This window comes from Denticeps clupeoides, chromosome 19, assembly GCF_900700375.1.
Source record: "Denticeps clupeoides chromosome 19, fDenClu1.1, whole genome shotgun sequence".
NCBI classification, from domain to species: Eukaryota; Metazoa; Chordata; class Actinopteri; order Clupeiformes; family Denticipitidae; genus Denticeps; species Denticeps clupeoides.
The window spans coordinates 2026313-2052022 of NC_041725.1; the positions used below are offsets into that span (position 1 = coordinate 2026313).

Consider the following 25710-nt stretch of genomic DNA (forward strand, 5'->3'; position numbering starts at 1 on the left):
TAAAGGTGTGTGCGTGTGTGTGTGTGTGTGTGTGTGTGTGTGTGTGTGTGTGTGTGTGTGCGTGAGTGCACGTCTAATTGGCAGAAGGTTGAAAGACAGAGACATGACTGAGCCTGCAGTGAGGCCACAACAGATGTGTACCTGAGATAACTATATCTGTAAATCACCACAAACAGAGAGGGGTACAAAGTGAAGACACCAGCAAAACCATGCTACACACACACACACCAAAATCACACATAAACCCTTTCATTAAACTGTCATTACAATTATTTACAATCAGTCTCGGCATGATGACAAAATAACCCATCATTAATCTTCACATTTCCTCCGTGTTTTACAGTTATGACAGGTCAGATTGAAAGGTGCTTCTTCAAAGTGTGTCTTAGGCTCCTCCTTGTCCGAGCCACCCCACCCACACACACTCACACCCTTCAAACGACAAATCCCCCATACATGACATGCACGCTCAAACTCAGCCTTAAAGTGGCTTCCACACAACACATCCTTACAGCCCAACACATGCACAGTTTACCTGGCCACTTTATTAGAAACACCATGTTAAAGGACCCAGACCGGACCGCCCGTCTCCCATTTCACTGAAAGCACTGCTGTGGACTCCCAACTCATTCTTCATTATTATTCATTAACTCGCATGGCCTAAATCTACAAACACAAGCAGGGAAGAGCGGAGGAGTGGGACATTTCATTACAAGACTTCTGGGGACCCCTGACCTCCCTCAAATTCTTCTCACATCCCTTGAGACAACGTGGGACCTGACACAAACGACACAAACGACACCTGACATGCTCCAGGAGAATTACGCATGAGATACGCGTACTTCAGGAGAATTACGCATGAGATACGCGTACTTCAGGAGAATTACGCATGAGATAGAGACCCGAAAGCGTTGGAGACGGGGGTCATCCTGTGCGTAAAGTACACCGTTATACTCACGCCGTTAGTCCAGGCCGGGGTCAGCAGCACGACGAGCAGGGTCCCCAAGAGCGCATCCCGCTGGCTCCACGATTCCCGCATCCCAACACCTGCCAGGTGTCTGTGGGCTTTCCACGCGTCCTCCTGTCCTCAGCCGTGAACGCGTCCCGCCGCGACAGGGTCCGGGGGTCAGCGAGGTGGCTCCTCTCAACGCGATGCCCTTCCCCGAGCCAGGTAAACTCGCTGCCGGGAGGAATCAACGCAACGCATCCTCCACGCACTTTCCACGCACCGCAAATAGGCTGCAGGGCGCGCAATTACCAGGCGCAGGGCTCCCGTTTACCGTAAAACACGCTGTAGGCGCCCACGTAAAACTCTGCCGCCCGGCGCGCACCGGGCGTGAGACGGGGCGCGGGGCCGACGGCAATCCGTGGTGCGCCGCTTTTAGGGGACTTACGCCGGCGCGACGCGAGCCCGTGCTCTCGGGGGGACTCCGCTCCGAAGCGCAAAAAGCCAACCGAGTGTCGCCCGAGGTCGCCGCGCCGCCGCTATGAGGCCGGTGTAGCGCCGTCAGGAGCGTCGGGAGCGCAGGTAAGCGCTGCTAATGTCCTTCCTCACGACCAATAAAACCACGTTGCGCGTTTGTCACGGCTGCGCGCCTTTTTTTTTGTCGTTCGTCCTGTCTGCTGACTCCTGGACAAGCTGACCTTTTTTTATTTTTTTTGTCCTTATATTTTGGTGGCATTCGCTTCTGCAGACATTCCGCTGCCCGTACGCATTTTGCTCAGTTGAATAAGTTTTGCGTAAGCTTAGCAGTGGTCTTTTGTAGAGTTTAGTAGAGTTTTAGCAGAATTGTCCACTTGGTTGGATTTTGATTTTCTTTTTTTTGTCCGGTCGTGGTTGTCGCAGTATGAAGTCCCCGTTGGCCTGGTTGTGATGCGCTGGCCTCTTCATCCTCAAACAACACTAATACAGTTCGTGGTTCGAGGAACTTGTGCATTGCACTTGCCCTTGAGGTCTGTGTGTGCGTGTGTGTGCGTGTGGGTGTGGATTGTGCGTCTTCTGCCACTGGATCTTTCTGTCCCCTCAACATCAGTCTGTCCCCACAGTCGGGCTGACACTGCGGCACCCGAGCCGCATCCCTGACCCACCAATCAGAGCCAGACCGGGGCAGTTGTGTAGGCCACCTGCGCCCCAAGGGGCATCCTGGGAATGGCGAAGCCCCGCAAGAGTCCCTGGCTGAGCCTTCCGCTGTGGTAAGAATCGTTGTAGCTGTGTAATAGATGTGTTATTGAGCCTTTGTCACCTAAAGCCCTTTCCTACCCTCTGTCCCCATGTTGCGGTAAAGAGGTTTCAACGTGTCCCTGTATCATTAATAATGTATAAAAAAAACTGAGGCACTGGCAGGGGTGTAGACATTGTGAACAGTTATTTTCAGATGTAAATCCGATGCTTGCAGGGTAAACAAATGTGTAGGAAAAATAAATGTATTGTAAAAATTGTGATTGTACACCTTCCATCGACACATGGAAAAGTCACAGATACAAAGATGTAGTTATATGTAATTTTTACAGCTAGCACTTGTATATAAACTAAAAAAAAATGTAGTTGTGGCTTAGGCATGACGTTGAGAGAACTTTTTTTCTTTCACAGTGTACTTAGTTATAAGTCTTTCCAAGCATGGGAAAACTAAAATGAAACCTCAAAACTATAAATGACAAGTTAGTTAACATAATATGAAACAGAGCAAAATGTTTAATATTTTCACTGTGAAGGAGAGAATTTAAAAATGTTTGTCTGACAATCGGGATGGTTTTCCAACAATCCCGAAAGAATTTCCAGAAGATGGTTACAATGATCAAAATAGCTTGCAAAGCAGATATGAAGATAAAAAGGCTCCTGATTCATACTTAATAAAAATACTGCTTTTGGTTTTATAGTCTCCATAGAGTAGATTTCCAGAAAATTTTGACAGTTTTTTTCTGCTTAAAAGTACATGAAGTTTGTAACTTTTTTTAAGGCTTAAGTCAAACCCATTGAGAACTAAATGTGGTTTGGTGTCACATGAAGCTTCAGCAGGCTTTAAGCTGGTTAGTAGCTGGTTAGCAGTCTACACTGACTGACTGTTCACTGACTGATTTGTCCTCTGCATTTAACCCATCGCCCTTAGTGATGGGTGGCCAGCCATGACAGGGGAGCAGGGCAGCAGCTTTGCTCAGTGAGTCCTCAGTGGCACCTTGGCGGACCAGCAACCTTCTGATTACGGGGCCAGTTCCTTAACCGCGGGCCCACTGCATTTGTCATAGATCGACCGAGATTATTTCACACTGTCAGATGGCTTTCACCATAACACAAAGCAAATGTAAATGTTCACATTAGCCACTGTATCTAAAGCTAAAAACTTCATTTTCTGTGATTGCAGCTGTCTTTTCATGGCACATATATCCGGACACACAGTGCTGGGGGTGAGTAGACGTTAAATCTGATCGGACCTTTTCAGCTACATGCACACATACTAATGGAGTGTGTCTCTCCAATACAACACGATCTGTTGTGAATCTATGAAACACATTTTTTTCAGGGAACAATTCAATTTCATTCAAATCATTTTAATGTGATGTCTTACACAATGGAATTTGCTATTGAAGACAATTTATCCAAGTGAGACACTGAGCAGGCCAGTAACATAGCAAATATATTAAATTGATTCATAGCTTTGTTGTGGTCCAATTAAAACAATTGGATTGGTTATTTGTTAAACATTAAACATCCGTCTTTATTCAGAATCAAAAGGTTTTACATTTGAAATTGTTTAACCGTTTGTCTATGTGCTTGTCAGAATGTGTATATTTCCGAGTCAAATCAGGCCTGCTCACTACCCTTACTTGATTTTTAATGTGAAAATATTGCTGCATATTTACACAAGCAAATATAAAAAGAAGGTTATCAGTTTTTATTTAAATAGGAGAGTAATGATCCAATACATGTATTGGATATCGATCAGTTAATTATTCAAATAATTGGACTGGGTCCCTGATCCTTAGTGATGTTGCATCCTTTGGGTCTTTTCAGAAAAGGTGTTTATACTGACGGATCATGTGACATTTTGATTGCACAAATGTAGATAAATGTTATTACGTGATTAAATGTTTGCACCAAAACCTAGGAGCTTCAAAATGAAGGGGGTGAATATATATGCACACCAAGTTAGACTATTTTGTGTAATTCATCACATAAAATAAGTTGCAATAATAACAGTTCAGTTAGAAAATAGGTAAACAGCCAAGGGGGATGAATACTTTGGCAAGTATGAACTATCTAACAACCAGCAAGGCAGGAATAATGCTGGCAGTATCAATTATGCTGCCTAGTTCTTTTTGTTCTGGTTCCTGGAACCCCCTCTGTTGCCCCATGGTTCCCCCTCTATCCATGGCTCACAGTTTGGCTCATGTCAAGAGTTACTGAAATCATATTAAAATATTGGCCCTCTTTTTCCCCCAATGCATCAACTGGAATTGCTGAGCCATCCATCAATTGTGCTGATTTTATGGTTCATTTCAACAAATAATCATTAAATTACACCTTATCAATATTTGGTGTGACCCCTCTTTGCCTTCAAAACCGCATTCATTTTTCTAGGAATGCTTTTAGAGTAATGCTTTCTAGAGTAATTTCTTAATGGTGTGGCTGAAAAAATGCTACCAATGCAATGACCGGCCATTTGGGTCTCTGCAACTCTCACTGTGGTTCAAACAACAGACATATATTAGGCCCATATCGTATTCTAAACCAATCAAAGGTGAATGGTGGAGCCCGCTTCTTGAAAGTGTGCGTGCGGCAGTCAGACAGAGAAGTGAGTAGCCTGGACCAGTCATGGATTAGAGCTTTAATCAGGCCTTAAAAGTCAGACCCAAGACCAACATATTTTAAAAGACATTATTGTGGTGGCGGATGCCAGCCAACATGACTGTACCAACATGCTTTGTGCTGGTCTTTTATGCATTTTTTTTACGTCATTTTTCATGGTCCGCACCTCAGACTTGCTGGTAGTGCAAGCTAGCACCCGTCTCACCTCCACAGCATCCATTTTCACGCTAATCAAAACACATCACCTGACCACTTATTTACCACCTGAACATGAGTAAAATGCACAATGCACAATGCATTTACAGTCCCTGACAAAAGTCTTTTTGTAGAAACACCTGCTATTAATCTGACTTTTAATTAATCAATTGGTGTTAGAAATAGCTCATATGAAAAGCTAAAACCCTACCAAATTATGTTTAATGCATTGAAGTGAATTAGTTTCACTGAAAAAATATAAGACAGAGAGGTCCAATTTTGGCAAGACAAATTTTTTTTGTTTTGACAAATTTACTGCAAACACAAAAATATATCAGCAATTTAAGTAGTGGTGCTGTGAGATCCAAATGTAATATCTTGTATGACTTCCATGAGCTTGAAAGACTGCATCCTTGCCGTTTGGGGGTTGAAGTCATCAGGAATAGCAAAGAAAGCAGTCTTGCAGGCTTCCCAGAGTTCATCAATATTCTTTGGTTTCATCTTCCATGCTTCCTCTTTCATCCTACCCCACACATGCTCAATGATGTTCATGTCTGGTGACTGGGCTGGCCAATCCTGGAGCATCTTGATCTTCTTCGCCTTGAGGAACTTTGATGTGGAGATGGAAGTATAAGTGATCAAGTGAAGTGATTGTCACTCGTGATACACAGCAGCACAGCACACAGTGCACACTGTGAAATTTGCCCTCTGCATGTAACCCATCACCCTGAGTGAGAAGTGGGCAGCCATGACAGGCGCCCGGGGGACGGTGCTATGCTCAATGGCACCTAAGTGGCACTTTGGCGAATCGGGATTCGAACCGGCAACCTTCTGATTATGGGGCCGCTTCCATAACCGCTAGACCACCACTGCCACCACATACAGTATGTGATGGAGCACCATCCTGCTGCAGAATTTGGCCTCTATTAGGGTTGGGAATATAAAAAGATTTCAGACTATTGATGTTGCCTTCTCTCGCACACCCCCATACTGGATGTAACCCCACACCATGATTTTTCCTGCACCAAACGTCACTGTTGTCACTGTAGGTCCCCTGCAATATTTGCGGCGACTGTGGTGTAATTCAACAGAAGATTCATCTGAAAAATCTACCTTCTGCCACTTTTCTAGCATCCATCCTTTCAGCAGGCTGTGGGCCTTGGCAAATGCCACACAGTTTTTCAATTGTATTTTGTTTAGTGCTGGTTTCTGGGCACTGATTTGACCATGGAGTCCATTTCGAGACAGAATCCGACAAACTGTTCTGGTTGACACAGGGACTTCAGGTGACCAGGTCTCGTGGAGCTCTGCTGCAGTGGAAAATGGCCTTGGATTTTCGAGCCAACAATAGGTCCTCTTGAGCAGTTGTCTTGCGGGGTCTGTCTGACCTGGGCTTGTCAAAAATGACTCCAGTCTCTTCAAATCTTTTTTTTTTATCCTCTGTACTTGACTCTCAGACACATTGAAGGTGTCTGCCACATCAGCAGTGGATCTGGTCTTCAGCCTCTTGATAATCAACACCTTAGTCTCAGGGTGAATCTTAGGCCTGTTTGCTGCAGTCTAGTTGCAGTTGATGTGAAGGTCTAGTGTACTGGGGTTCTTTTTATACACACCTGAGACCTAATTTATCCATTATTAGTCACAGGTGAAGCTCATATGACAAGGCAACAACACTTATGTCTTTGCAAAAATGGACTCAATGGGCTTTACCAAGCTTTGAGTATTAGAAAACTTTTTGACAGTTTTGGACTGGCCCACTGTTCCCTGCTGCTTTTCAGCAACAGGCAGCAGCAAACACATCATCAGGCCGAGATGATAATCAACTCCAATGTGTTCCTACAATACTGAAAAGACATTGTTCAGTTTGTAGCTCATTTATTTTTTCTTTTTTTTTTCATCTATCTTGTTGTTTTAATTTCATCTCAGTGAAGCACTTTAAGCACCAATATAAAAGTTACTTTTCTTGTAGATTTCAAGAAAAGAATCTGTTAACCATTTACAAGTCAATAATGCCTATATGGACCTGTAAAACTGCATTGATAAATGCGGTGCTGTCAGAAATTTGGTGCCCCGAACTTTTGGTGCACCAGTGCAAAAAGTTAGGAGCCCTTATCCAGACCAACTTACAATGAGTAGTTACAGGGACAGTACCCCTGGAGACACTCAGGGTTATGTGTCTTGCTCATGGAAACAATATGGTAGCAAGTGAGGTTTGAACCTGTGACTTCTGGTCTTCGTAGGTGAGTGTGTTACCAAATAGGCCACAACCACCCTGAATCTAATCATGCAAAAATTGTGTCCCGATGCTGGTTTGAAGGGAAATAACACCAAATAATGATTTTACTTTCCACCTCCCTTACTCTCCATAACATGTAGTCATACTCAGGGACACTGGGTACAGGACAGGGAAGTTTTCTTCACCCATGCTACAGTGCTGGAGTTGTTGTGTTTCATGAGATGTTATGTTCTGGGGTAAATGCAGAGAACATGCTGCTGGTGAGAGCCAGGTATGGGGCTCTGGGTTAATTGCTTTTCAGGGGCGTTTGATGTGTAGACATAGGGGTATGTGGGTTTAAAAAAAAAAACACCTTTACCAGCCCTTTCCATGTACCCCTCTTATACCTTTAACTGAGTTGTGTGTAGGTGTCAAGTGGGATATGGCAAAGAAAGTATAGAGAGTAAGTTGAATGGTGCAGTGTGTCTTGTCCTGTGCAAGTGTGTGTGTGAGTGTGACCTACAGAACATTGCATATCGCTCTGCCATAACTTATCAGCCATCAGATGTACATTCTTTTCCTGCAAAATAGGAGATGGAGATAGAAGGGAGAGGGGCGGAGAATGAGGGAAAGAGACTGAATGAGAAGATAAGAAAAGTCTGTCTGTTAAGGAATGCTTATACTAAATACAAAGCATATACATGCAAATAGATTTTTTATTGAATGCTTGAAAGAGGCAATCTGTTCCCAGTTATCAAGTCCATACATGCATATAAGGCTGACATTGCAACTGCAATTTGATTTGTCATGCCACACAAATTTTGATTTACAAGAATGACCAGAGTACAGCCAAAAATCTATTGAGTGTGACTACGGCTGCGGTATAACGGCGTAAAAGGTATGCAATATGAATTTGGCCAACGGTAGAGATTTTGATCATTACGGACTACCACAGAAAAACTCCCTGCTCCCTGCAAAAATTATAAAGTCGTTTGACATGCGCGAAACCACACCTACACAGCACGAGCCATTAGTTTTGGGTGAGAGCAGGTTCCTAAATTCGAATTTCCAAAAAAAAATGTCTTTAAATATCATTAAAAATGACTAGTAATCTTTACATCTAGAATTTAAAGTTCTTAAAAATACTACAGACCCAATAGATAAAATTAAACAAGCCTTCAATCTGTCAGTAATCTGCCTTTTTGGTGCCCTGTGCAAAAAAGTCATTATGATTTTAAAAATCAGAGTAAAATCTTGGAATCCTGGAGGGACTGCATGATAAAATATGAACAAGCATAGTGTTGTTTAAATATTTTCTGACAATATTTGTAATGTAAACTCTACAGCTAAATACAGTAAATGGTAAAATTTTATATAATCACTCATACAAATAACTGGTATTTCACTGGCCTTATGGCTGTGACAGAAAGTCCACTTTTAGTAGAATTGCCCAGATATTGTTTCGTCTGGTATATGGTTATGCCATATGTTGATGTTTCTGTTGCAGTGTCTTTGCTATGGACACACTTTACCCTTTCAAAAACAGTTATATTCCAAATTATATATACTGTATGATTAATTAGACTTTTTATACTAATACAACAGGTGATAACACCTAACATGCGATGGACACAAAAACAGCAGGAAAATCTGGCCTAGAGTGCCAGGACTGGTTCCGGTCATGACAGATTTTGTTTTAATGCAAATGAATCATATACAGTCATCAGTTAAATTACTATTGCTGTCACTCAAATTAAACGGTAAATAAAATGTCTGAGGAGACGTCTCCTTGTGTACGTTTTGGGCTGGGAGCTGAGCAGGTTGTTAAATAGTTTTGGTAGGTTTAAAAATGAAAGTGAGAAAAAAAAGTTTTTAATGGTTTTTACTGGCAAGCTATTATACAGGGTTCAGAAAAAATACTATTTGATTTGCAGCTTTTGGCACATTCTGGCTATGTGTGTGGTTGTTCTTGTTGTTGATTATGTGTATTAGTTATTTGCATGTACAGTTATACAGGGTACAACATGAAGTGAAATGTATCCTGAACCACTCTTATTGGACGGTGCAACTCCAAATATGCACAATTTAGTTAGGCTAGATTTGCTTAATTCACTCATAAACTGGATTAAGACAAATTAGATAGAAAATAAGTAAAGTGCAAGTTAAAGAACAAGCAAGAACTGTATTAAATGCAGTGATTAGCAACGTCCAGTTTGAAGAACTGCAGAAGTATGTGGGGTGTAGAACAGCAGTGTGTGTTCACGTCAGGATGTGAGGTGTGGTGGCATGTCCTAGTTGAGAAGTGTTATGGCCTGAGGATAGAAACTCCTCCGGAGTCTCTGTCCTGACCATGATGCTTCTTAGTTTCTAGCCTGATTTCAGTTTGTGTGGGATCTGTCTTGCGATCCTCTGGTCCTACATCTCCTGGTGTAAATGTCCTGCAGAGATGGGAGAGGTGACCTGCAGTAACATTCTGGATCACTCTCTGTAGGACCAAGTAGTTACCAAACCAGGAGGTAATATTTTGTGTCAGGATGCTCGCCACAGCACCCGCATAGAAAGTCTTTAGGATCTCAGAGGAGACCCCAAACTTCCTCAGCTATCTTAGGTAGTACAGACGTGGACGGATCGGGACACCCAAGCACTGGGTGGAGAGTGTAAGTGTGTGTGGGTGAGGGTGTCTGGTATGCATGTCAAGCACCTGTATTTTCTGACACCTGGTCATTTTGCCTAATGTTTATGACCACTTCACCTCACCCACCTTTTAACTGTCACACACTCTTTCCACAGCTTAGTACTTAGAATATATTAGTTCCTGATCTAGTAAGGCCTTTCAGCATACTCATCATCTAAATCCCTAGAAAAAAACACAAGATCTCTCTCACACACACACACACAGTCCCCTCATATACATATAGAGTGTAATATTTATTTTCCTGTCTTCACTAACATACCACGTGCACTGCCAGCAGCTATAAAGTGCTGCAATCCTGTATTGAATTAATAAAATGTTAACTAATTGCTAAATTGTTGACATGGAAACTATTTAATAATTCAACATCATTTTATCAAAAGACATGCATTTCTGTTGCACTAAAATGGAAGGAACAAACTACGGCTGAACGACATGCCGTAATCGAACCGAAATCGTGATTTGAATAAACGCAACTTTATAAATCGCAACGGCGTGGTTTTGCAGCCCCAGACTCCATCGGTTAATGTCAGGGTTGCTGCGAGAAGACGCATGTGCAAACATGCTGCTTTGGCTGGAGACAGTCAGTGATCGAGAGGCTGGAGCGCTGGTGACCCCCTGGGGCGTTGGAGAGGAAGGCAAAAGAGAAGTGAGCTGCAGCGATGGCACGGTGGGGAGAACGGGACTGAGCGAATGATGCCGAATGGGCATAGTATAGGCAGATGACGCTCTGTCTGTCCAAAGTTAAGACAGTAAAACAATGTTTGCCTCACTCTCCACAAGATTTCCTGTCAAAATTCAGCAAGTGGCTCAGTGCAAAAAATAGGTGCGGTTTTCTAAACTCCATAATGTGGTGTTGTATATCTCTGGACACTCAGACACTGATAATATCCATTCCTGCTAGGATGTGTGTTTCGGAGGGGAAGACCACACACTGCCCGCTTCGACGCTTTGGTTCTGTTTGTCACGCAAAAATGCGTCACAGCATGCAGTGTTCACAGATAGCAAACTATATTGCTATCTGGGAACTGGGTCTAAATCCATACAATACAGACTCTCTGCAACGCTTTTCTCCAAAGACGTATTCTCTGTTTTTACTTCCTGCCTTCCTTTAGAAACCGCATGTCATCATAGCCATGATTAAAACCCACCTATTTCAACTTTGACCGTGGTGAGCACGCAAGGGTGCGGAGTGGTGCACGCGAAACCCTAACCATTGCGCATGCATGCAACTGATTGGGCAAGTGTTTTGAATTTGGCACGGACAACCGCTCTTGCTAGTATGGAAGCATTGAAGTAGAAGACTGATTGTAACTGCTGGATGTACAGTGGATACGGAAAGTATTCAGAGTATTACATTTTTCACTGTTTTGCTCAAATCATTTAAGTTTATTTTTCCTCATTAAATGTACATACAGCACTCCATATTGACAGAAAAACACATAATTGTTGACATTTTTGCAGATTTACATGGTCTTAAGTTTTCAGACCCTTTACTCAGTATTTAGTAGAAGCACCCTTTTGATCTAATACAGTCTTTTTGGGAAAGATGCAACCAGTTTTTCACACCTGGATTTGGGAATCCTCCTCAAAATTTGGAAGGTAACGTTGGTGGACAGCCATTTTTAGGTCTCTCCAGAGATACTCAATTGAGTTGAGGGCTCTGGCTGGACCATTAAAGAACAGTCACAGAGTTGTTGTGAAGCCACACCAGTATTTTAGGTGTGCTTCAGGTCATTTAGGGTCACCGTGGGCAGTGGTGGCCTAGCGGTTAAGGAAGCGGCCCCGTAATCAGAAGGTTGCCAGTTTGAATCTCAATCCGCCAAGGTACCACTGAGGTGCCACTGAGCAAAGCACCGTCCCCACACACTGCTCCCCGAGCTCCTGCTACACTGTATCACATTTACATTTACAGCATTTATCAGACGCCCTTATCCAGAGTGACTTACAATCAGTAGTTACAGGGACAGTCCCCCCCCAGGAGCAACTTAGGGTTAAGTGTCTTGCTCAGGGACACAATGGTAGTAAGTGGGATTTGAACCTGGGTCTTCTGGTTCATAGGCGAATGTGTTACCCACTAGGCTACTACCATCCTCTACCTACCATTGTGGCTACCATCACAATGACAATCACTTCACTTTCACTTCATTTCATAGTCATGTTGGAAGGTAAACCTTAGGCCTTAGTAATCCTGAGCACTTTGGAGAAGGTTTTTGGCCAGGATGTCACCCAGTTGTCCCGTCCCTGCAGCTGCAAAACACCCCCACAGCATGATGCTGTCACCACCATGCTCCACTGTTGGGACTGGATTGGACAGGTGATGAGCAGTGCCTGGTTCTAAGCAGTGCCGCTTAGAATTACGGCCAAAATGGCTTCCATCTGGCCTCTCTGCCATAAGCCCCAACTGGTAGTGATGGTTGACTTTCTACAACTTTCTCCCATCTCCAGACTGCATCTCTGGAGCTCAGCATCAGTGATATTTGAGTTCTTTGTTACCTCTCTCATCAAGGCTCTTCTCCCCCAATAGTGCAGTTTGTGCAGTAACAAGGGTTCTTGTCGTCCCAAACGTCTTCCATTTAAGGATTATGGAGGCCACTGTGCACTTAGGAACCTTAAGTGCAGCAGAATCTTTTTTGTAACCATGGCCAGATCTGTAACCATGGCCAGATCTGTAACCATGGCCAGATCTTTTGGGGCAGTGGTGGCCTAGTGGTTAAGGAAGCGGCCCCGTAATCAGAAGGTTGCTGGTTCAAATCCCGATCTGCCAAGGTGCCACTGAGGTGCCACTGAGCAAAGCACCGTCCCCACACACTGCTCCCCGGGCGCCTGTCATGGCTGCACACTGCTCACTCAGGGTGATGGGTTAAATGCAGAGGACAAATTTCACTGTGTGCACTGTGTGCTGTGCTGCTGCGTATCACGTGTGACAATCACTTCACTTTCACTTTCACTTCACTTTCAATTCTCTCTGAGCTCTTCAGGCACTTCATTTGACATCATGATTCTCATTTGCTCTGACATGCAGTGTGAACTGTAAGGTCTTATATAGACAGGGGCGTGGCTTTCCTAATCAAGTCCACGTCTTATATAGACAGGTGCGTGGCTTTCCTAATCAAGTCCAGTCAGTATAATAATAAACAGCTGGACTCAAATGAAGGTGTAGAACCATCTCAAGGAAGAAATGGACAGGACATGAGTTAAATATATGAGTGTCACAGCAAGGGGTCTGAATACTTAAGACCATGTGATATTTCAGTTTTTCAATGCTAATATATCTGCCAAAAATATATATTTCGATTGTTGGCAAATCTTTGAGTTTTGTCGAAAACTCACTCATCTTCATGAGATACGGGTCACTTGCAATATGTTTTTTAATGAACTGCTTTTATTGCTGCCTAGATATTGGGTTTCCTCCATAGACTTATTCTCCATCTTTGCTTCCTGGCCTCCATTACAAATCGTGCTTCATCCTAACCACAAAACTAATACCCTGCTATTGTCATTTTTAAAAAAATATTAGTAATGTGGGTGGAAGTAGCCTAGGGGGTAAAACACTTGCCTATGAACCAGAAGACTCAGGTTCAAATCCCACTTACTACCATTGTGTCCCTGAGCAAGACACTTATCCCTGAGTGTCTCCAGGGGGTGATTGTCCCTGTAATTACTGATTGAAAGTCACTCTGGATAAGGGCGTCTGATAAATGCTGTAAATGCATGAAATTAATAATGTCCTCATATGGACCATGTAATTTAATTTATTGGACTGTGTCATCATTCTTAATCTGGAAACATGAGGTAATTGTGGATCAATTACAGTTGCAGTCATATCTGAAGCATGGTTACAGTTTTGGGAAGGGCCTATATCTGTGCCTAACATACTTAAATTGACCTTAACCATGCTTTGACCTTTGCCTAACAGACTTTGTGACTATAATTTGTGTATTTATGTGTTCCAGTGAACTGATTGCATTACTTGTGTGTCTGTGTGTATTATGCCAGGTTATTTGTGAAGGCAGTAAAAGCATGTCTGCTAGTGGTACGTGAGGCCTCAGAACCCTTGTTTTCTAGGCATGCGGCACACTCAGCTACCAACTGGCCAATCAGCACTCTCATCATGTCTCCTCCACCAACGATATCAACACCCGGTGCTCTTTATACATACACCATGCATACACATGCTCATGTGTATTGGTGTATGCATGAATAAGCATGTGTGAATCCACTTCTATTATGCTGTGTGCCAAACCCTAAAATATTTAGATTTTTCTACAAAAATTGTAACTGGACAGTAGTGGATCAGTAAAAAAAAAAATAAAAAAAAATATTGTATTATTGTATTGTATTGTATTAAAATATTTTGTATTTAATTCAGCAAAATCCCTTTTTCCTTCATGTTATACAGGGTTACCTCTGATCTTTAAAAAGTATGGAATTTCATTTTCCAAAATGAAGGCCTTAAATATCATTAAAAATGTCTAGTAATCCTTAAATCCAGATTTTAAGGTCTTAAAATACCTGCAGACCCAAGTAATCAAATGAAACCAGCGTTCAATATGTCACAATCTGCCGGTTTTACTATCTGCCCGTTTTACATGCATGGAAGTGACCAGGGACAGTCCTAGCCTGCTTGGTGCCCGCTCAGCAGCAGGCATACATCACAAATGGAGGGTGAGGGTGCATTTTGTCTCCCGCTAATGAGCAATAGAAAACACTCGGCAGGGGGCAAGGATGCGGGTCCATAATCGTTACTGAGGTGCCACTGAGCAAAGCACCGTACCCACACGCTGCTCCCCGGGGGCCTGTCATAGCTGCCCACTGCTCACTAAGGGTGATGGGTTAAAAGCAGAGGACACATTTCCTTGTGTGCACCGTTTGCTGGGCTGTGTATTAATATGACAATCACTGCACTTTCACTTATCTGACGCCATCCGAATGCACAGCTGACCAAACGCTGGTGCTGAACGCCATGAAGACACTTTGATTTGCTCCAATGAGCAGAAAAACAACTGCGTTCAGTCCGCGCTCACCTGATACCACGAACAGCGGAAAAACACCCGGTTGGGTCGTCCGAGGGAATGAGGCCTTAACACTCATTTAAAGGATACATGGAAACATATGTGAAGTAATGTAGGAAAGTTGATGGGACGCATCAAATCTAAAATAATACTATACTCTGGGAACTCCTTCAAGACTGTTGGAAAAGCATTTCAGTTGACGACCTATAGTGTGCAAAGTAGTAATCAGAGCAAAGGGTGGCTATTTTGAAGAAACTAGAATGTAAAACATGTTTTCAGTTTTTTCACCTTTTTTGTTAAGTACATAACTCCACATGTGTTCATTCATAGTTTTGATGCATTCAGTGAGAATCTACCAATGTAAATGGTCATGAAAATAAAGAAAACACAAGAAGGTGTGTCCAAACATTTGGCTTGTACTGTGTGTGTGTGTGTGTGTGTGTGTATGTGTGTGTGTGTGTGTGTGAATATAGTATTGCTCCCTCTTTTTCCAGCATACAGTCGGCCCCTTTTGAGGATGTTTGAGGTTAGAGTGGAAACACAATGCTTATCAGAACTACTAGATGAAATGATTATGTAAATGATGTGTCCTTCAGCTACCTGTACTTAACTTAGCACCTATAGAAGATTTTGGATCAATGTCAGCATCTTCACCAACTTCAAAACGCCCAAAAAAACTTTTTCTAAGAATGGTGTCCACCCCTCCAGCAACAGAGACTGGAGAACAAACAGCACTGAACTGTTCTGGGTGCTCACGTCTCTACCTGTGGGGGTTTTGTTATAATGGTACGGCAGATCGGTGTGTTGCATTTGGCACGAGACACAAGACACTGAATTTCTGTAATTATAATCACTGTGTAAATGACTCTGTTATTTTCTAGCTTATGTGTGGTCATTGTCCTCTGCAGTCTTACATTAGCACGCTCATCAGGTGCCTAGCGTCATGCAGCGGCTTATTATAAACCTTTATCTACCTTCATTCCCTGTTAAACTGTTGTGTGCAGGTTTTAAAACAATGTGTGTGTCTTCTGCTCATGCCTCGTGCTGTAATTAGACTGGCATTTTGCACGGTGGGGTTGGCCCTGCCTTGTGTTGAAATGCTGGCAGTTTTTTCCTTGATTTGGCATAAATGGTTATATTAGAAATGAATAAAAAAAAAAAAAACCCTGCTGCCATATCCAGTCACATGCATGAGAGTCCATGTGTCAGCTTAAGATTCAGTGTATGCGTGTGGTAGTGCTTGGACAGCAGGGCATGGTTATTAACTTTTTCATGCTACTCTGACATTATTGCCTGCCATGGAATGACGGTAAACAGCAATTAACCAATCACAAGCAGCCCAGCAGGTTTTATCTTTGACATACCCAGTGGCTGCTTTGCATTTACAATTTCTTGATGAGTTCAAACATGTTTAAGACAGAAGAAAGGTCTTAAACATTAAGTTAATGAAAATGCAGTGTGTTATGTCATTGCATTTCTTTGGTAAAGGCTGTAGTAAATATTGCAAAACTGTATATTTGTCACCTTGTCATCCACGTTAACCTTTTGCAAGGATAAATGGACAGTTAGTGACTGATGTGTAAGCATGCAGTCCAGGATAAAATCCTTCCAACCAGCCCAAAAAAACATCCAATGTGCGTTTTACCTTTCTGTTCACTTACTTCACTTGCACACGTTGTATATGCGTGTGTGCGCAGGTCTGGGAATGTGTGTGTTAGTGAATAGACTGTAATTGCAGGCAAGTCTTATCAGACGAACACTGCCATTAACATTTTTATCTCTTGGTTAACTGCATACCCAGCCACCTCCGAGAGACATAACATACACCCCCCGCAGCCCAAGTTCTTATCACATGTGTTTTACTACACACATAGTACACGTAGGTTATTAACTAAGGCTTGATGAAAAAATATCATTTGTTGATATAAAATTACAATTAAGGCACCTCATTTGAAATGCTGGATATACTAAAAACATGTCAAAATTCTTTATACCAACAAAAGTTTAAATGAATGATTTCTGGGTTTATTGCCATATCTAGCAGTGTAGCCTTTAATTTCAAAACATGTTTTTATATACTTGTACTTTTATGTATCTTTATATGTGTACTTGTGTTGCAGGGGGGTCTTTCAGAAGACTGTGGGGGAGTAAACTGCGATGGATGCCGATGTTTTCAGGTTAAAGGAGCCAGGGTAAGTCCTCTCTAGCACATCTCATCACAGTGATGTAGATATTGGGGCAGTGGAAGCATACTCGTAATCGAAACAGCTACTTTCACTTTTATACTGCTTTTTGGGCACAGTGGAACATTAGAGGGGGTGCCACTGACTTCACACGCGTCGGAACGCCTTGTCCATCACATACACAACACAGCTCTGTGCTCTGATGTCATATTTCATGATCAGCGGATTTTCAGCAGTAATAGCACTTGCCTTATCATGACATCATGGTGCTGGCATTGCACGTGAGAGAACATGATCCCCCAAACTGATGTGGAGATGAAAGAGAGGGAATGGAATGAGTGGCACAGAAAGGGATGTGACAATTCTGTAGCTGGGTTATTTAGTCTGCTCTGCTGATTTAGAGTGATCTGTCATCTCAGATATAGAATTTCTACAATAGAAAAAAATGCTCTGCCTGGTGAGTGTACAAAATGATATCCTGAATTTTATGGCTTTCACTCTTAATTTTTCCTGCAGACACACACACACACACACACACACACACACACAGCACACCTGTCAGATGTGTACTCTGTAATCTGTGTGTTATAGATGTCCCCCCTGGGGGGGGACCTGAGCTATCCTACTAATTCCTGGAATGTGACAATCGTAATTTATTAGGATGCCATGGCATACACCCTCTCTCCCTCTCTCACACACAAACACACTTACACACTGAAAGACTCCTCCACACTCTCCCTCTCCACATTATTATTGCTAAAAGAGTCTAAAGTAATAAAGTTCATTACCTAATGAATAAGATGCCAACTTTATTACCAGCTCTGAACTTAATTACCAGCTCTAGATGAAGTGCTTATGGATAGTGACCAGCGAAATCTCCTAATTTTACAATATTTCTCAGCAATACGTGGTCTTAGTTTGCAGAATTTATCTTGACAACTTTTACTGGTTGGCTTCTCTCCATGACGCAGCAGACTAATGCTAGTCTTGGCAGAAACAACGCAGCCACCACTTTAAACCATTAAAATCAAACAGACAATATAAAGTTATTGTTGCTAAAACTGTATTACTGCTTTGAGAGAAAAGTAAGTGCTAAAAGACTCTTAATCAATATTTTGAGGCTGTAATGCATTTTGTAACCAGCTGTATTGGGAGAGCAAACTTTTGCTTAATTAATTCCTCATAGGAACAGGACAAATTAAGTGCACACATTTGCATGCCACCGTGTTGATAGAATTTCAGTTTTCAGAATTTCAGTGTTTTCTGTGGTTTGGGCCAGTTGGTTTTGGGTCTGTGTCCGTGCAAGACAATTATTGAAAAGGAGGTCACTTAACCACAGAGTTAAGACCACAGTTGTAGCTTATGGAAGTGTAAAAACCATTAATGTCAACTGTTGACTGACTGATGGATATGAAAAAGAGTTTCAGGAATTTACAAGGACAGGAGTATGAATATTCGGGAAATGCTCTGAAATACGGATGAATGTGCACTGCCAGTTCCTGCTGGCATGCTGTAAAAACTGCATCCTGATAAAATTGTGCAATAATGAAGACATAAAATAATAAAAATCCTGTTTCTTATAGAGCATAGATAATGGACATTGACCACCTACCAAGGTCAGACGTTGAGAATGTGTGTGGGGCTGCAGATGTGACAAGAGCATCCTCATCACCGAGACACACGTCTCATAAATGTTGTGCTATGTGAATTCTAATGGTTGAATGACCTTATTATAATATTTTTTGCTTTTTATGTAAAATTAATGTGTGCATCTGTGTTTAGAATACTATCACTGATCACATCAGAGACACAAAAATGTTTTTTAGCAAGTCAATATTCAGTGTTTTTCCTGACAGCATGTAGATGTACAGATATAATTGCATAGTCAGTAATAGAATCATGTCTCATTCAGTAGTTCATCGTTCAGAATTCTGGAATGAAAGTTTGAATAATTTATCTAGAATGTTTGGTTTGGTGCTGGGCGTAGTGCCAAAAGGACAACAACTGAGATGGTGTTTGTCTTGTCCACTGACCCCCATGAACAAGGTGCATTGCCAGAATTGAGGAGAGGGGCGTATGTGATGTATTGAATGTCTTGAGGCTCCATTCATCCAGAATGAGGGAGTAGGGTGAGTGACACCTGTCAGTCATCGGTATGTTCTTCTCTCGTTTTGAACATCGTCAATGTTAGTTAGTTAGTTCCTCGTCTCCAGGGTACAGATAGTTGACACAGACAGTTCTTTCTGGTTTGGTGTCTGTTTATTTCTGAAAACCCTGAAGCTGTACATGATGTGACATTAGCAAATTCTTCCCATGTGCTTATATAGCACTGCAAAAATCTTGTGTGTGTGTGCGCGTGTGTGCGCGCGCGTCAGGCCATGTCGAAAGTGGCAGTGACAGTCTGTGATCTCCCTGGGGGCGGTGGGGCTGGGGGGCTTTCAGAGCGCCTGCTGTGCTGTAAAATTACTAAGACCTTGGATTCCCCCAACGTCACACACACTCAGGCTCACCAGTGCTTTTGTGTATGAGCAGCCAGTCAGAGAGGGACGGTGCTGCCCACCAACTACAGCTGTCTAAATAACACACACACAGTGTCACAGAAGGACACAAACATGCTCTTTTTGGACATACTTTTCTTTTGTGTGTTTGTTAGGACCCACTTAAAAAGAGAAGTGTGTATCTGCTCGCTAACAAGACTTTTCTCAGCCTAAACTTAACCAGATATCTAAACTTTTTCACTTCTATTATGTAAATGAGGATTTGATTTTATTGTATTTGAAAGGACAGTCAGCCTTTATTAAAGTATGAAGTCGCATGCTGGTGCACACACTCATCATCGAAATAGTCACACAAGTACATCAGCGTACACACACAGAGTTGTATGTATTTACAGAAAGATGCAGACAGGCCTTCCTGCGTGATTAATGTCCCGGATCAAAGTCAAGACCACCTCCTTTCACTTGGTTTCAGTTAGTTGTGTGTGTGTGTGTGTGTGTGTGTGTGTGTGTGTGTGTTAGGATTAGCAGTCGTGTTTTACTACACTTACTGCCCTGACCTAGTGACCCCTGTGTGTGATTGTGTGTGTCTCTGTGTGAGAGGATGAGCCCTTTCGTCGGAAAGGACGTGCTCCTGGTATTTTAATTGCACTTTGTAACTGTCTCAAAGCAGCTGGGGGAACGTAAGCTGTTAACCACATTTTCTTTAGTTTTTTTCTTCCCCGTGTGTGTGGCGTGTGTGTCTTATGTGTGTGTTATCCACAGATCGCCACATTTCCTGGTAACTACTGTTGTCTTAGTCTAATCTCTTTTTGAAAGTCAATCACAAAAGTCTCCCAGCTTTCCCCCCGTTCTCACGCATCGAGCGGACAAATATACACAAATATTAGTCATCATGCAGATGTGGGTTCAAAACGCATACATAACTGATAAATTATCCAAAAAAGACTTTAAAATCAGACATTTCTGGAGCACAAGATTCTTCAATAAAGCTCTCTGGTGCCATCATGTGGCAAGGCTATGTTACAACATTTAAATAAAAATAATAAAAACTGTCCATGTGGCTGTCCATGTGTTATTCAAAATTTTAAGTCATGGAAATAATCCGATGTTTTAAGTACTGATGCCATCATTGTGTTGAAACAGGGTGGTATTAGCCTAGTGGGTAACATATTAGGCTATGAACCGGACAAACCATTGTGTCCCTTAGCAAGACACTTAAACTTGAGTGTCTCCGGAGGGACTGTTCCTGTAAGGCACTCTGGATAAGGGCATCTGGTAAATGCTGGAAATGTAAATGTAAAGTAATTTGGGCATCTTTAAAAATTACATTATATCCCTCACAGTTGCTTTCTTGACACTGAACCTTAAAATCATATTGAAAATTGATTCAATTTACTGTATCTGTCTTTTCAAGGGACATCCTGGGGAAACTGGAAATCAAGGAAACCCAGGGCTACCAGGATCTCCTGGGCTGCATGGTCCCAATGGAGACAAGGGTCCTCGTGGCAGTGAGGGTCACCAAGGGAACCAGGGCCAAAAAGGAGATATGGTAAAAGGACTGTGTTTTAAAGGTCACACAAATACTGGTTTTCACAAAGTATCCTGCTTCCATTTTTATTATGGCATATACCCCAGAATGTCAATAAGAGATGAATTGCAAAGTCCCTCTTTGCCATGAAAATTAAAATATTTCCACTGCATTTCAATTCTGCCACAAAAGGACCTGCTGAGATCATTTCAGAGATCTTCTTATTTACACAAGTGAAAGTGGAGATCATTCTGTCATGCTGATTGAGTTAGAAAAACAGACTTGATGCTTTAGGGTGGGTGGGTGACACTTAAAATCATTGTTCTTCCTTTGTTAACCATGATTACCTGCAAGAAAACACATGCAGTCATTATTGCAGTCATTAATATCAGGGAAAGGATATTACTGCTTCAAGTGTTGTGAAGAAGGCTTCAGGGTGCCATAGAAAGTCCAGCAAGCATCAGGACCATCTCCTAAAGATGATTCAGCTGTGGGATCAGGGTGCCATCAGCGCAGAACTTGCTAAGGCAGCAGGCAGGTGTAAGTGCATCTGCACGCACAGTGAGGTGAAGACTTTGGGAGGATGGCCTGGTATAAAAGTCTTTTATTTTTTTTTTTCTAATGAAGCCCTTTTCCGTTTGTTTGGGGCATCTGGAAAAATTATTGTCCGGTGAAGAAAAGGTGAGTCATCAATCCTGTCTCGAGCCAACATGAGACCATTCATGTGTGGGGCTGCTTCTCTCCCAAGGGAGTGCACTCACTCACAATTTTGCCTAAGAACACAGCCATGAATAAAGAATGGTACCAAAACATCCTTAATCCTTAATCCAATCGAGAACATCAGGCCAATCCTCACAGGTGGACAAAAAAAAAACCTCAGAAATTCGGACAAATTCCAAGCATTCCAAGGAATGGGTTTCCATCAGTCAGGATTTGGCTCAGAAGTTGGTTCACAGCGTTCCAGGGCAAACTGAAAACCAATACTTATCATTCTCAAAACTTTTTGCCACGACTGTGGTCAAAGATGCATTGGTGGCCTAGTGGGTAAGGAAGTGGGCCCGTAATTGCGGGTTCAAATACCGAACCACCAAGGTGCTACTAAGGTTCCTTTAAGCTATTCATGGCTGCCCACTGGATTAAATGTAAATGGCACATTTCACTGTGTACACTGGGTGATGTGTCACATGTGACAATTAATCACTTTCACCTTTCATTTGGTAGAAGTACTAATTTGTTGCTGTTTTCTGCAGGGTGCTGATGGTTTGTCTGGCTTGTGTGGACTTGATGGGATTTCTGTGAGTACACCTTTTGTGTTGTATTGTATTTTAGCTGATTGTGTGTATGAGGTGGGCTGTGTTTGTATTTAGGGGCAGTTGTTTTTTTCTTAACTTTTCCTTGTTTGTCACAGGGTCACCCTGGTCCAAATGGTCCTCTCGGTTTCCCAGGATTAGATGGATGCAATGGAGAACGTGGAGATCCTGGTTCACCTGGGATTCCAGGTCATAATGGTACACCTGGGTCCAAGGTAAGAATCAAATACGGATATGGAAAAAATAAATAAATTAACACTTTTCAGTTAATTTCTTATTCTGCAAAATCACATCCTATGCACAATACAATTTACAATTAATCATTCACTTGTTCTGCAAACAATGTGTCCTTGCTGTCGTCGTTGTTTAGCTTTTTTAGGTAGTGCTGTTCAGGTCCTTGACGTGACCCAGGTCATAATAAATAGAATAAAATTGCATTCTGGTTGAAGATTATAACTTGAATTTCTTAGTATGTAATTAGTTATTGTAATATTTGTACTGCTTTTGATTGTACACATTCACTACTTGTTACTGAGAAGAATAACAGGAATGTCTTGAAATGCTCCTCAGTATAATAAAGCAGACATTTAAAATCTAGGACTGAATATTGAATTGAAGTTTGACTCATATTGCAGATCTTTTTAATAAAAATAATTAACCAGTGTTACAATTAAAATTATTAAGTATTCCACAATTAAAGGAGTTAACATTACAATTTAGCATTCAATTGCTTTATTTCTAAACGTCTCCACATTCAAATAAATGTATTTATCAAAATAAACTAATGCCAACATTTTTTTTTTATTTAGAAATAATGATCATGGGAGCAATCAAATTCCACATGATCTACAAAATTCTTAAGAATTTTTGATTGCTCCCATGATCATTATTCCCATTCAGAAAATGTTTTAATAATGCCCAACAATAATATTGTTTGTTGTTCAAAATGTTAATAGCCAAAAATTGATATCATAAATAATGGCTTACATTGATTAATTGATTTCATAATGCATTAAATGATTCCCTAAACACAGTAACAGGTGGGAACACTCTAAACGTGATTTAGAGTACTGTGAAATGAAACAATGCTTGTTTTTTTGGGTTATGTGCAATTTCACAATTTACACTTGCACAAAGGCATTTAATAGGATTATATTCACTCTTATGACCAATCGATTATACCAAAATTACAAGTTGATTACAGATTACAGTATTCAACACACAACACCCCGTAATGACATAGTGAAAAAAAGTTTACTTGAGGTTTTGGCAAATTTATAAAAAAAAAAATGAGTAAAAACAGTTGATTGGACCTGATTTGGAAAGGTACACACCTGTCTCTATAAGGTCTCACAGTTGACAGTTCATGTCAGAGCACAAACCAAGCATGAAGTCAAAGAACAGGATTGTCTTGAGGCAGAAAACTGGGGAAGGTTACAGCTCCAGAGGTCTAGAAAGACAACCATCTCTGCAGCAATCAGGCCTGTATGGTACATTTGCCAGACAGAGCATGCCTGGAGTTTGCCAAAAGGCACCCGAAGGACTCTCAGACCAAGAGAAAACAAATTTTGGTGTGAATGTCTTTTAACATTGTTTTTCATGGTCAAAGTTTTTTTCCCACACCTCAGACTTTGCTTTCATGGCCAGTGCCAGAATGTAATTGCCAGAAGATAGCGTCAACCAAAACTCTCACCTGACTGCTCAGCCAGAGTAAATTGATTAATTAAATGCTGAAAAAGCACAATGCATCTATAAAACACGCAGTGATAAATGTACTGGCTTATTTTCCCCTCTCCTCACTGCCTTTCAGCAGCAAACAGATGTTCAGAGTGAGGTGATAATCAACTTCAAGCCCTTAAAACAATTCCACTTTTAATTTAGATGTTCTTTTTATTTAATTTATCTTGTTTTAATTTCAGCTCAGTGAAGCACTTTAAGCACCAACACAATTTCAGTAAATTACCATTCTTGTAGAATTGTGCTTCAAACTAAGAACTACGATAACCAGATTGTTAGTTAATCATTTTAAAGTCAACACTGTCTATATGCACAGCAATTTAAAATAAAAAAAAGTCAACCTGTAAAACTGTGTTGTTAAACGCTAACTTTTGTGCTAGAAAAAAGCTAGGCACACCAGTGCAAGAAGTTCTTATTCATTTCTCACTAATCACTAATCACTAGTCATGTCATAAAAAACACCCAGAAGACCCAGGTTATGTGTGTGTGTCCCTGTCTTAATAATGTGTTCCATTGTCTGTGTTATCTAAGTTTTCTGCAGTTGATTACAATGTATCAAAGGCTGCTTTAAATGATTCACACTCACTCCCACAATTCTAGCTCTGTCACGTCAGTAAGCTGACAGGGGAAGGAAGCGCAGAGGTGTGATATAATGTAAACAATGATTTATTAAATGGGAATCAAATCCAGGCTCGATATCCAAAAACTGGGGAAACAAAAGGGGAAAAATCTAGAAAAAACTAAAAAACGAGAAAAACCTAAATTTAAGTGTGCTAGTTTAATGATTGTAATCACATTGCTGTTATTATAACACAACTCCTGGCTGCTGAGGCCTGGCCAGTAAACAGTTCTTATCATTAAGCATTGTGCACCCATCTTGTGATAGTTGGTCATACCAATCCTCCCCATAATTTACTGGACTTTGCTGGGCCTTGATGGCCTTATCTCATTTCTTCCCATACCTCCCCTACCTTGGTTGGCCTTCAGTGTTCTGTAGGTGTGCATGTGAGTGGATGATCGAAAAGGCATATAAGGTTTTAGACTGAACTTGGGTGGAGGCCCTGCTGCAAAGGCCCACAAACATACAATGTTATTCAAAAATATACCATAATGGTATGGTATATTATGGTATATTATCAGGATTGATTGCATTAAATGCAGAACCATAGTCCAAAAATCAAACACAGTGCACTTGAAGCACTCGAAAACAGTGGGAACTATGAGAGAATGTTGAGTGAATAGCTATGGTAACGGCATCTTCTGTAGACCTGCCCTGTTTATAGGCAAACTTATATTGGTCAAAGCCAATATAAGCCAATATAGACTAGATGTTAATGCTAGTGCTCTATAATGGACTGCCAATGGTGTATTCTTTTAGAAAGGGAATGATAACTGCTACCTCTAGACAGAGTGAGACAATGGCTGGGTCAAGGACATATTGAAAATGTCAGTAAAAACAGAGCATAGCTGATTAGCACACGCTCAGAGTACCTTCCCTGGAACTCCATCCAGGCCAGCAGCCTTTCCTGTTTG

The 25710-nt window shown here is 41.6% G+C and overlaps 2 protein-coding genes across 5 annotated transcripts in view; one reads left to right on the plus strand and one right to left on the minus strand.

The window, feature by feature from the left end:
- The window catches only part of col4a3 (collagen, type IV, alpha 3), a 56324-nt gene extending 55071 nt beyond the window's left edge, over window positions 1-1253 (minus strand). For both annotated transcript variants that reach the window (XM_028961928.1, XM_028961929.1), the window contains exon 1: window positions 959-1253. In XM_028961928.1, coding sequence (XP_028817761.1) covers window positions 959-1039 — 81 coding nt within the window. In that variant the 5' untranslated portion in view covers window positions 1040-1253. The remainder of the gene's footprint in view (window positions 1-958) is intronic.
- A 187-nt stretch (window positions 1254-1440) lies between these two features.
- The window catches only part of col4a4 (collagen, type IV, alpha 4), a 70855-nt gene continuing 46585 nt past the window's right edge, over window positions 1441-25710 (plus strand). The window contains exons 1-8 of one of the 3 annotated variants that reach the window (XM_028961132.1): window positions 1441-1528; window positions 1847-1953; window positions 2034-2193; window positions 3360-3402; window positions 17042-17113; window positions 21017-21151; window positions 22381-22425; window positions 22539-22655. In XM_028961132.1, the coding sequence (XP_028816965.1) occupies window positions 2150-2193; window positions 3360-3402; window positions 17042-17113; window positions 21017-21151; window positions 22381-22425; window positions 22539-22655 (456 nt within the window). In that variant the 5' untranslated portion in view covers window positions 1441-1528; window positions 1847-1953; window positions 2034-2149. The remainder of the gene's footprint in view (window positions 1529-1846; window positions 1954-2033; window positions 2194-3359; window positions 3403-17041; window positions 17114-21016; window positions 21152-22380; window positions 22426-22538; window positions 22656-25710) is intronic. The other 2 variants (XM_028961131.1, XM_028961133.1) reach the window with 2 other exon arrangements.